Raw genomic sequence first — 11,911 nt, 5'->3', positions numbered from 1 at the left:
AAATATTGAAGAAATTGGAATTATTAAGATTCACTCATCAAGAAAAGCATAAAGGCCCTTTCTGACAGAATTATCTTTTAGTGTTAACTGGTTTCTAAGGTATTTAGCTCTGATTCTAATCCTAATATCTATGCAGGAATAGTGTGAGAATTTCTATAGCTATTGACCTAGGATTTCTATAATGCATTCTGTAAAAGCATATTTATTATTTATCTACACAAAAACATTGAAAGTGTCACTTCAATTCAGATAACATTGAGCATGTCATTTTTTTTTAATATGGTCTCCTGGGTTAGAGTACAGTGGCATCATCATAGTTCACTGCAACCTCAAACTCCTGGTTCAAGTGATCCTCCTGCCTCAGCTTTCCAAGTAGCTGGGCTTACAGGCACACGCCTTGATCTTCCAAAGTGCTAGGATTACAGGCATGCCACTGTGCCCAGCCACTTTTTCCCTTTAAATACTGAACATAGGTTTAAATATCTCAAGTCTTCCATGTCCTCCTCTTATTACTAATGTGGAAAGGATATTTGAGATTCTGCTAGAAACTTCTTACGTAAGATATCATTAATGGAATTGAAGTATTTTTAAAGGTCAATTTAATAAACTTGCAATTTGTAGTTAAATTTTATCATCGGTTCTAATTTAAAAGTACACATAAGTTCTTTTTGTTTTCAATAACCTTAAAAGTTATTACACTAAATCTAATCAATGTTATTCCAGTTATCTAAGTTTAAAAATAAATTAGACCAATAAAATGTCTATATATTAGCACAAATATATGGATTTATTTTCCCAAAGATTAGTAGTGGAGTCACATGAGTGACGCTTGCATAATTTTTAAAATAATCATTTACATTGAAAAACTTGCTAGGATTGCATTTTATTTTTTTAATTCTTTATTAAATCATAACTGTGCACATTAATGCATTTATGAGGTACAATGTGAGGATTTGACATACAATGTGGACTTGTATGTCGAACTGATTAACATAACCATCTCCTTGCTTACTTATTTGTTGTGGTAAGACATTCATACTCAATGGCTAGAACTAAAACAAAAAGCAGTGGTGTGGAATACACAAATGAAACCAGAAGCAGTCTTACTGTTTATCCTGTAGGATTAGTCTATCCATTAAAATTTGATAATTTAAGAAAATTTTAACTAAGGGCTTACAGTTTCCGTGCAGAATGTTCCTTAATGGTTGCTGGCAAGAAGGTTGCCTGGTTATAAAAAGCAACCTAGGGGGCATCATGTTCCCCCAGGAGGACTAGCGGAAAACCCTCTAGCACACACATTCTTCCTTTTGTCTACAAATACTCCCAACCGCGATTGGAAAAGCAAGCTGATTGGTTAAGAAATAAATGACGCGACGTATCCTATACCCAATGAGAATCGGCCTCCCTAAGGCTGGCTCAGATTCCGCTTTCTGATTGGTCTCTACAGCAAAGCTCTGGGACAATCGTTGAAGTTGACCTCTGGCCCCGGAACAGAAGGCGAAAATGGCGACGGCCAGGTGCTCACGATTTGTTCTCCGTTCTCCTGGGTTTTCCTTACACACTGCGGCTGTGGCCGCATCCACGGTTCCAGAAACGACCGGCCTAGATGTCGCCGCTACCCCAGTCGCGAAGTACCCGCCTATTGTGGCCTCCCTGAGAGCCAACAGCAAGGCTGCACGGCTACAGCGGATACGGCGCTGGCAGGCTATTGTGCACGCGGCAAAGTCGGCGGATGAGAAGATGCGAATCCTCACCAAGAAGCAGTTCATTAAGTACGTGGTTCACCCGCAGACCTTCTCCCTGAACGCCGACCGCTGGTACCAGGGCTTCACCAAGACCGTGTTCGTGTCCGGTCTTCCGCCGCCGCCGCCCGCGGAGCCGGAGCCGGTGCCGGAGCTGGACCTTCCGGCGCTGCGTGCAGCCGCCTGTGACTGCCTGCTACAGGAGCACTTCTATCTGCGGCGCAAGCAGCGCGTGTTCAGCCACCAGAAGCGTGAAACTATCCTTTCGCCCTTTCTAGACCAGCTGGTGGCAACCCTCCTGGACTTGCTCAGCCCGTGCAATCCGGCTCTAGCCACCGCCGCCCTTGGTGAGCTTGGGCCTCTTATGGGGGACACGGGGATTGTACTGGATCGTTCTGTCACAGATTTTCTCACTATTTCTTTCTCCTTCATCCATTTTTTTTCTAATCCCTTCGTTGTTAGCAGTCACTGCATTGGGAATCTGGAGACTGGATTCTCCTGACCGCGTTGCCACCTTTTTATTAGCTGTTCGAGTCTAGACTGGTGGCTCGATCTTCCGGGATTACAATCCTTGACTCGACTTTGTGCTTGTGCAGCCAAATGGGAGAGCGGTGGTAGTTAAGAGAAAGGGCACTTGGTAGGACAGACCCGAGTTTTCTAGTGGCTCTCCCATCTAAAAGCTGTGTGACTGTATGTAAATTAGTATCTTTTAGCTTAATTTTTCACCTTTTCAAGATGAGAATTACAGTAATAGATCTTCGTTATAGAATTGTGAAGATCAAATTACATGTTAACTAAAATGCCTATCATTTATTCATATTATTGTCAGGCTCTCGTCCAAATTTTGGGGGGGCGGGGGCGGGGTTGGATTTGAACCCGTCATCTCCGGCATATGGGGCTGCCGCCCTACTCCTTTGAGCCATAGGTGCTGCCCTCTCTCGTCTAAATTTTTATCTGCCAGTTAATCTCACAATAACCATTTACAGTAGGGAGCATTGCTTTGTAAGTGAAGGAAAAAAAAAAAAGCTGAAGCACGGAGACGTTAAATGTAGTCTAAGGCCCTATCGCTAGTAGATGGGGGGTGGTGGTGGTGGTCAAGTTTAAAACCCAGCAGTTCTGAGTTCCCAGTAAACAATCAGCATCTTCTGTTTAACCATACAGTACAGACAAGGAAAATAATCACATACAGACAACTTTAAAAATCAGTGTTTTCTGACATGTTCATTTTTATCTACCACCCAGTTAACAACTTAGAATTTATTGAATTAATGTTATTATGACTAGAGGTGAGCCTTGTTAATGCCCATCTTCATTTGAAAAGGGAGTGTGGTCTTTTTTTAAATTGTTTTTTATTAAATCATAACTTTGTACATTGATGCATTTATGGTGTTCAGGGTATTGCTTCGATATACAATGTGAATTGCTTACATTGAACTAAGTAACACATCCATCACAATTGGGAGTGTGGTCTTGAGGGAGCATCAGGGACTTTACTCAGTGGTGGCTTAGCAGACATTGCTTTATCAAGACCCAGGTTCCTTTTATTTCTCTTTTAGTATTATTGCGAAGGTTGAATTGGTAGTTGATAAAACAGCTCTTACTCTTGTTTAACTATTTTTATTTCTTGTGAGTGGTATCCTTGTTAGTGTTGTTTTTATTACTTTAATTGAGGAACCTCTTTGGTTACAGTGTTCATTGTAATGATAGCAGAATTCTATTTGAGTTATAACCCAGGGTATCTTAGAATAATTTTTTATATATTTTTAAATTAGCTACAATCATTCTTAAGTTACTGTTGCTAAGTTAGTATTCTCTAGTGTTCTAACTAGTGTTCTAACCATAACAAAATGTATCCAGATGACCAGATGAGCACATTTTGATATCTTTCGATAGATTATAAACGCCCAGTTAACTTTTATTGGTTGCGGGGTGAAGAAATTATTCCTCGTGGTCACAGAAAAGGTCAAGTGGATGCTTTGCGATACCAAATAAATGATAAACCACACAACCAGATTCGAATATCCAAGCAACTGCCAGAGGTAAGGATTTATTGCATATGTAACTATTGACATTTTATGTAGGAAATGTCATAGGAAAATTAGGTAGTAGATTTACTAGGATAAAATGTTTTGAGTGGGTCTCCTGCCTTTTAAGGTTCCTTGGCAGACATCTCATCTGAAAATCATGTCTAGTTATTTAATCTGCTTATGGTGTATTCCACAAAGATCAAAGAATTATTTAAAGAGTAACAAGTTAAACTATTATTTTGTAGGGCCCGACAGATCTTTTCTTTCTTTTAATTAAAAATGCTGACACACTAGTTTATTATAATTTAGAGTAGACTACACTAGCTAGTCATAAGTCAAGAAATTTTTGTAGTTATGAGCTGGGTCATTTTGCATATTTGTAGCTCTTTTGAAGAAAAGCAAGTATTTTCAGTATTGTTTCTTGCCTCCGTGTCAGGCATTGCCATGCTTTTTCTGTAAAGGTCTGAAAAAAGTTAATGTTTTAGGCTGTGTGGGCTATAGGTTTTCATTGCAACTATTCAGTTCTGCTCTTCTAGTGTTAAAAGCAGTCATACCATACATGATATATAAATGAATGTGTATATTCTGTTTTCAGTAAAACCCTATGTGTAAAAACGGGTGCATGGCTGGATTTGGCCCATCATTAGATGTTAGTATTATTAAATCATTTTGTATGAAAACACCTCATTAAGATTTTTAAATATAATAAGAGTGTGAGTAAAACACTAATGTCTCTGCGTATTTAGCATGTCTTTTCTTTTTCTTTAAGTTTGTGCCATTGGATTATTCTGTTCCCATAGAAATCCCTGTTATGAAATGTAAACCAGACACACTTCCGTTATTTAAACGGCAATATGAAAACAGCATATTTATTGGTAAGTTTCTCTTTTGACGTATCGTACCATAAATAGGGTCAGAGTGTCCTATGCAAATTTGGAGCACTAAGTTTCAGATACTCCACACGTAATATAATTTATAATCTCAAATTATTGGAACATGTATGAAAATTAGAAAGTATTCTTCCAGTTTACCATTTGAAATTTTACTTATATTGAAATAGTAGTATTTACATTTAAAGAACAGTTACAATGTTAAGCTTTGTCAATTTATTATATAAAAAAAGTAGTTTGTGTTTTTTCAGAAGTCAAAAAGTGTAGGAAAAAACAAGTATCAATAAAAAGTTTGTTAGCGTCACATATGGTAATAACCATCGGAAATTCACAAATTAACAAGACCCAATGTCTGACCTCATGTAGCTTATTATTTTCCGGTTTTAGCTTTCTTTATTAATTGCTGACCAGCTTCAAGATTTAAAGAAGGTTTTATATTAGTCCTCTAGACCTCTTATATCAGCCCCTTTTTAGTCACTAAGGTCTTATACAGTGACCTGTGGGGAACTTTTTGTTCGTTGAAAAGATTTTACTGCTAAATTCAAGAATGTCAGCATTTCCGGAAATACTGAAAACATTTTTTTAAAAGATTAGGAATGAAATATATAATCATTATATTAAATAAATGAAGTTTTTTTTTTTTTATTTTTATTTTTTTTGTAGAGACAGAGTCTCACTTTATGGCCCTCGGTAGAGTGCCGTGGCCTCACACAGCTCACAGCAAACTCCAACTCCTGGGCTTAAGCGATTCTCTTGCCTCAGCCTCCCAAGTAGCTGGGACTACAGGTGCCCGCCACAACTCCCGGCTATTTTTTGGTTGCAGTTTGGCTGGGGCTGGGTTTGAACCCGCCACCCTCGGTATATGGGGCCGGCGCCTTACCGACTTAGCCACAGGCGCCGCCCAATAAATGAAGTTTTTAAAATCTTTTGTATTCTTTGAATATGATAAGGAACCTAACAAAGTTCCCAATGATGAGCAAGGGATTTGAAAAAAAAATTTTCTTTTTTTTTTTTGGAAGTTATTTTGGCCGGGGCTGGGTTTTAACCCACCACCTCTGGCATGTGGGGTTGGCACCTTACTCCATTGAGCTACAAGCGCTGCCCAGGATTTGAAACAATTTAAGTAGACGATTTTATAAAACTTTTAAAATATTCTTTAGATTTATTCTTTATCATCATGGTGGGTTTTATGAAGGCTATTAGGTGGTGAAATTGTACTTTCATACAAAATTTAACTTTATTATAATCAGTAAAATAAGTAAATATTCCTAATTATGTATTTTGAGTACTGAGCGCATGACTTATGGAGAGAAAGATGGGTTTGAAATGAACACTAAGACAGGTGCTTCAGGTACTCTTGATGTGCATTTTATCTGAAGTGTTTTGTTTTGCTCTTCAGGCTCCAAAACAGCAGATCCATGCTGTTATGGTCACACCCAGTTTCATCTGTTACCTGACTTTTTAAAAAGGGAAAGGCTTTTGAAAGGAAACCGTGCTGATCAGGTAGAAGTTGTTTTTAGAGCTAATGCTATTGCAAGTCTTTTTGCTTGGACTGGAGCACAGGCTATGTATCAAGGTAAAACGAATTTTATGGCTTTGCTTTTTGAAGCTATCTATAACATTTCAAGAATTTAATTTTGTAAATTGTTTTATTTAGATTAATATGTAGATTGAATCTTAACATTTTGGAAACTTTTGCATTGGTATAAAATATGGTTGTTTTAAAATCTATAATTAAAGAAAATGTTCTAGAATTGAAATTTGCAAGTTACATTTGATCTTTTACTCTGTCCACTTCCTGTGAATGTGTCTTTTTCTGATTTTTTTAGAAGTATTTCAAAAACTCTGTAATCAAGTCAATCCTTTGTTGTAGGCAGTAACAGCTTTATGACAGTAGGAAGAAAGTGATTTTATGGATCACATATTTAGATTAAGTCATGGCTGTCCTGTATAATTTCTTTATAGGACATATCCAGGATTTGGATTAGGAGATTGTTCATTTAGTAGATAGTGAATGCTTTTATACACTGGGTACTTAAAATGTTAGAGATGAAGTGTTAAATGAAGCAGATCCTACTCTCCTGGAACTTACATTATAATGAAAGAGTAAATACTAGACTAAGAGGTAGGATTTTTTTATGGGAGACAGGCATAAATGATGTATAGGGAGGAGGAATCCATTTAAATAAAGTAATTCAGACGAGATCTCTAAAAAATAACATTTGGCCTGAGACCTGAACAGAGAGAGCAGCCTATGTATGCGCAAATCTAGGGTAAGACACTTCCAGGCAAAAGGAATGACAAAGTTTCTGAGGTTAAAACAAGCTTGAAGTGTTTTAAGGAATGGCATGAAGGCTAAGGAAGAAAGGGAGGGGGGACATAATGGAGATTGATAAAGAAAACTTTTTATTAAAGCCCATGGTGAGGTGTTTGGATTTTATTCCAAAGCCCAAAGTAATGTTGTATGAACTAGATAATCATATGTAAACGTCTGTGAGCAATATTAAGGCATACATAGTTATTAACAGGGATACCTTTTTCCTTTATTTACACCTATATACAGTTTACTATATTAAATTGTACATTTACTATGTTAAACCATTTTAGATTGCACATGAACTTTATGTTTACCTTATCTATGTATTTTAACCTTATAATTTGACTTACATTTCTATAATAGAAATGAGTGGAAAGAATGAGAACAGTAGACAGAATCAGAAAAAGTGCGAGGTGACTTTCTTGAAGATATTTAAATTATACTGTTTATTCCTAGAAAATAAAGTACTTTTTATAATAGAACTTCTTCCATGTTTGGCAATATTATTCATTAAGGAAGAATAAAAACGTGGAAAAATAAAGGTACTGCTGGGTGTTGACAGTGGGTTTAAAAGTATAAAAGTTAGTCAGCTTGAAAATAAAAAACAACCAGAAAATTTGATTAAAGTACTAAGGTGTCCTGGAACCTTATGATATGTGACATGCAATGCAAAATGATGGCAACTCATAAAACCAGTTTTGAAATTATATAGGAGGATGCTGAATTTATGTAAGGACATTGTTAAAATCCTTAGAAAGTTTTTAACTGAGAGTATTTTTTTTTTTTCTTCCCCCTTTGGATCTGGAGAAGCAGATGTCCAGATGGTTAATGAGTGGTAGATGGTGCTGTTATGGGGAAAATTTGAACATATTTGAAGTCATTGAATAATGATGTGGTTAATACCAGATGTAGCAGGGATTTGCATAGAGCTTACTGCTCTTAGATAAAGTAAGTTCAAGTTGAAAGCTGTTGAAAGTGAGTCATGAGCTTAGGGATACTAGAGGGGAGGAAAGAATTCTTAATGTGGAAATGGAATATGAGGAAGATAAGGAAACTTTGAAATTTAGAATTTGGTAGGAACATACTCAGGGTGTCAATTTTTTTTTTTTTTCTCTCTGCTGCACATTGGAAGAAGAGTTTGTCTTGAGCCACACATTAATTACATGAACACTAATGAAAGCTAATAAGGAAAAATAAAAGATCTGTGCATAATTTTCTTTATATTTGACACCAGAGACAGGGAAAACAGGGCTCAAATAATCTGTATGTGGCCCACAGGCCTCAGCTTGGACACCCCTGATCGGGGTGTTTTGTTTGTTTAGTTTTGGAAAAATATATTCTGCATGTCAATTTCTGTATAACTCTCTTCCTACAGGATTCTGGAGCGAAGCAGATGTTACTCGACCTTTTGTCTCCCAGGGAGTGATTACTGATGGAAAATACTTTTCCTTTTTCTGCTACCAGTTAAATACTTTGGGACTGACTACACAAGCTGATCAAAATAACCTTCGCAAAAATATATGTTGGGGGACACAAAGTAAGCCTCTCTTTGAAACAATTGAAGATAACAATGTAAAAGGTTTTAATGATGATATTCTAGTTCAGATAGTTCAATTTCTACTGAATAGACCAAAAGAAGACCAATCACAGCTGTTGGAAAACTAAGACAAGACATGTGATTCACAACTTTGGGAATATTTAAATTTTATTGAAGAAATAATGAGATATGTAATTGTCAAATATTAAATGCATTGATTTTTGAGATAGATACGTTGGTGTGTGATTACTCTTCCCATCTTGCTCACATTTGTCCTCACTGAAAAATTTAACTTGAGATATATTTATTGTTTTAAAACTCATTTTGTCTGTATGTGGCTAAGTGATAAGACTAATTGAGCTATTGAACTGTTAAATGCACATTTTAATGTAAACGCAGAAATCCCAAATAAAATGCTAAAATAGTAAATTCAACAGTAATTAAAAGAGCTCTCTCCAGGGGAATAGAATTAATTCAGTAATGAATTAATGTTAGGAAATAATTCTCATAGAGAATATTAGTTCAAAAAAAGAAAAAAAATGGTGTTTGATAAAATTCTCAATCTTGGATTAAAACGGTGGTTCTCAACTTGCCTAATGCCGCACCCTTTAATACAGTTCCTGTGGGGTCTCGACTCACAGGTTGAAAACCATAGGTTTAAAAGAAAAGTAGACTAGTATTAATAGAATCCTTTAATGAGAGTTTTATATTAGTCGACATCCAGCTTGTTTAAAGGTGAAACTGATTTTCCTGTTGAAATCAAGTGTTACTGCTGCCTCTGACATTTATATTCTTTGCTTGTGCCTAGGATCCATTCCAAGTGCCTAGAATCATAGAGGTTGGAACTCTTAACAAATATAGAATGGATATGAATTAATGTATTTAATTTAAGATAGTCTTTCTAGTTTGAGATATGATACATCTTATTTATTTATATCTTTTAGCTTTTATTTCTCAACAAAGTTTAGTGTTTTCTTTATGTAGATAGATCTCCGCATGTTTCCTATTAATGCTTTCATTTTTGTAGAATTTGAGGGATTTTTTTTTCATTCCAATTACATCCTTTTTTTATAGTTTCTAGGAATAGCTATATATAGTTGATATTGACTGCTATGTATTTTCTTTATCTTTGGGTAAAGAAAAATGCATTGGGGGCCAGACCAGGTTAGTAGGGATGGTGTTCCAATTCAGCTATTTGTTTACTGGCTAAAAACTTCCTCCCAGTACCCTGTGAGCTGGAGTATCGTCCTGATGCAGGAGCATGAGTCCTGGGCTGACGTTTTCAGTTAAGATTTTCCTGTTTTTCAGTATTTACTTGATCTGCTGTCTTTCTCACCGCTGACGATTTAGACGCATAATTTGACAAATTTTTGCAGTATTTTCATCAGTTCTCATTACTGGCAGCCCTGACCTCTCTTTTTCAGCTATGGTTTCTCCTCAGAAAAACGTTTAATCCACTAGCAATTTCCTACACGACCTTATCCCCATAAACTTGAACTAACACGTTCCTGATTTCACTTACACTCTTGCCATATTTAACAAGAAATTTATGAACATTAGTTCACTGCTCTAATTCAAGCTCCAAAATTGTGGCAATACGCAAAGTTATGCTACAACAGTGATGAACGCTACTCAGCAAGACACAGCTACACATCAATAGGAACACAAGCGAGAGACACTAATATGCCAAGATTCTGAAACCTTACCGAGTTGTTTGCACAGTATTACCAATGTAATCCCACAATGGCAAATTCATGAACTGAAATCTTCTGACCTTGTATGTGATGTACAGTCCTATTTGGAGTCCTCTGAAACTGCTTATCAACTTAGATAACTGATAACTTATTTTTAGCAAAATTCATTGGGCGGTTTTCACTGACTATGATGTGACACGTTTTGCAGAGTTCATCCTGCTTAATTCTTGAACTAGTGTCTTATTGCCTTGAATGGAACCAATGAAACATACTCTTAGTTTTGCTTCTATCTCGTTCACCATTCTTTGGTGTTTTCCTTTTCTATTCTTTTTTAGCCTTCAAATATTGCTCCAGGTTCTATTCTAGGCTTCTATGCTGTTTTTTTTTTAGTCCAAATACTCCCAAGATGACTTTATTCAATTTCTAATTCCATGGAGTCAAATATATTTATAAGCACATTTTATGTTTAATATTTGATCTGTAAGCAAAAACAGAGCACATCTGAGTCGTTAAGATTATGGGCAAGTTTTCCTCCTAAATTTTCTAATTTTCCAAGTTTCATAAAAAATACCTATTATTTCCACAATCAGGAAAAAAATTATTTTAAGAAACTAGTTCTCTTTTTCAAATGGATTCTTTTTTTTATTTTTATTTTTATTTTTATTTTTTTTTATTGTTGGGGATTCATTGAGGGTACAATAAGCCAGTTACACTGATTGCAATTGTTAGGTAAAGTCCCTCTTGCAATCATGTCTTGCCCCCATAAAGTGTGACACACACTAAGGCCCCACCCTCCTCCCTCCATCCCTCTTTCTGCTTCCCCCCCCATAAACTTAATTGTCATTAATTGTCCTCATATCAAGATTGAGTACATAGGATTCATGCTTCTCCATTTTCAAATGGATTCTTATATGGAAACATCAACTTATGTCAAATTCCACTTCATCCTAAGCATTTAATTCTAAAATTGTATTTGAAAAGTCATTCTTGATTATATGTATTAGTCAAGAAAAATCACATAAGTTTTACCTAATTTTTTTTTAAACTTACTGTAAATTGTTGGTCCTAGAAACTAAAAACTTGAGATACTAGACATGAAGGCCTTAAATTTTTTTTCATGAGATATTTGAGTACCCTAGTCTGAGTGTTTGTGTTCCCCCGAAATTTGTATGTTGAAATCCTAACTCCCAATGCTATGGTGTTAGGAAGTGGGGTCTCTCAGAACATGGTGGCTTTTGGAAGGTAATTTGGAGGGAGAAGCTCTGCCTATATGAATGGAATCAGCAGTCTTACAATAAAATAGACCCAAGGGAGCTTATTCACCACTTTCCCCATATTAGAGCACACTAAGAAGGTACCCTCTGTGTACCAGAGTACAAACCCTCACCAGACACGGAATCTGCTGGCACCTTGATCTTGAACTTCCAAGCTTCTAGAACTGAGAATTTCTGTTTATAAGTGACTTCATTTATGGAAATTATCATTCCAGTCCAAATGTTCTAAGATACTTAGAAAGGTATATTTTTATACCTATTGCATTTTACATTAAATTCTGTGCTGCATAATGCTTAAATATAAAAGGTAAGGTCAATTTACATAAATATGATAATTTTTAAAATAACCCATTTAGTACTAGAAAAATTGATAAAATTATAGATTTAGATAGAGGCAGGAGAAAGTAAGGAACAAAACAAGGCACAAGGA

At 36.0% G+C, this 11,911-nt stretch overlaps 1 protein-coding gene across 1 annotated transcript; it reads left to right on the top strand.

Moving 5' to 3' along the window:
- Window positions 1–1,491: 1,491 nt before the first annotated feature.
- Window positions 1,492–8,740, top strand: MRPS30 (mitochondrial ribosomal protein S30). Its single transcript, XM_053590999.1, has 5 exons — window positions 1,492–2,089; window positions 3,636–3,781; window positions 4,539–4,644; window positions 6,059–6,235; window positions 8,352–8,740. The coding sequence occupies exons 1-5, from the start codon at window positions 1,504–1,506 to the stop codon at window positions 8,639–8,641; spliced, it is 1,305 nt and encodes a 434-aa protein (XP_053446974.1). The 5' UTR covers window positions 1,492–1,503; the 3' UTR covers window positions 8,642–8,740.
- Window positions 8,741–11,911: the final 3,171 nt, after the last annotated feature.

The sequence above is a fragment of the Nycticebus coucang genome, chromosome 1 (assembly GCF_027406575.1).
Source record: "Nycticebus coucang isolate mNycCou1 chromosome 1, mNycCou1.pri, whole genome shotgun sequence".
In the NCBI taxonomy this organism is placed as follows: domain Eukaryota; kingdom Metazoa; phylum Chordata; class Mammalia; order Primates; family Lorisidae; genus Nycticebus; species Nycticebus coucang.
Note: the sequence above shows the minus strand (reverse complement) of the source record. Positions and strands in the feature narration are given on the sequence as shown.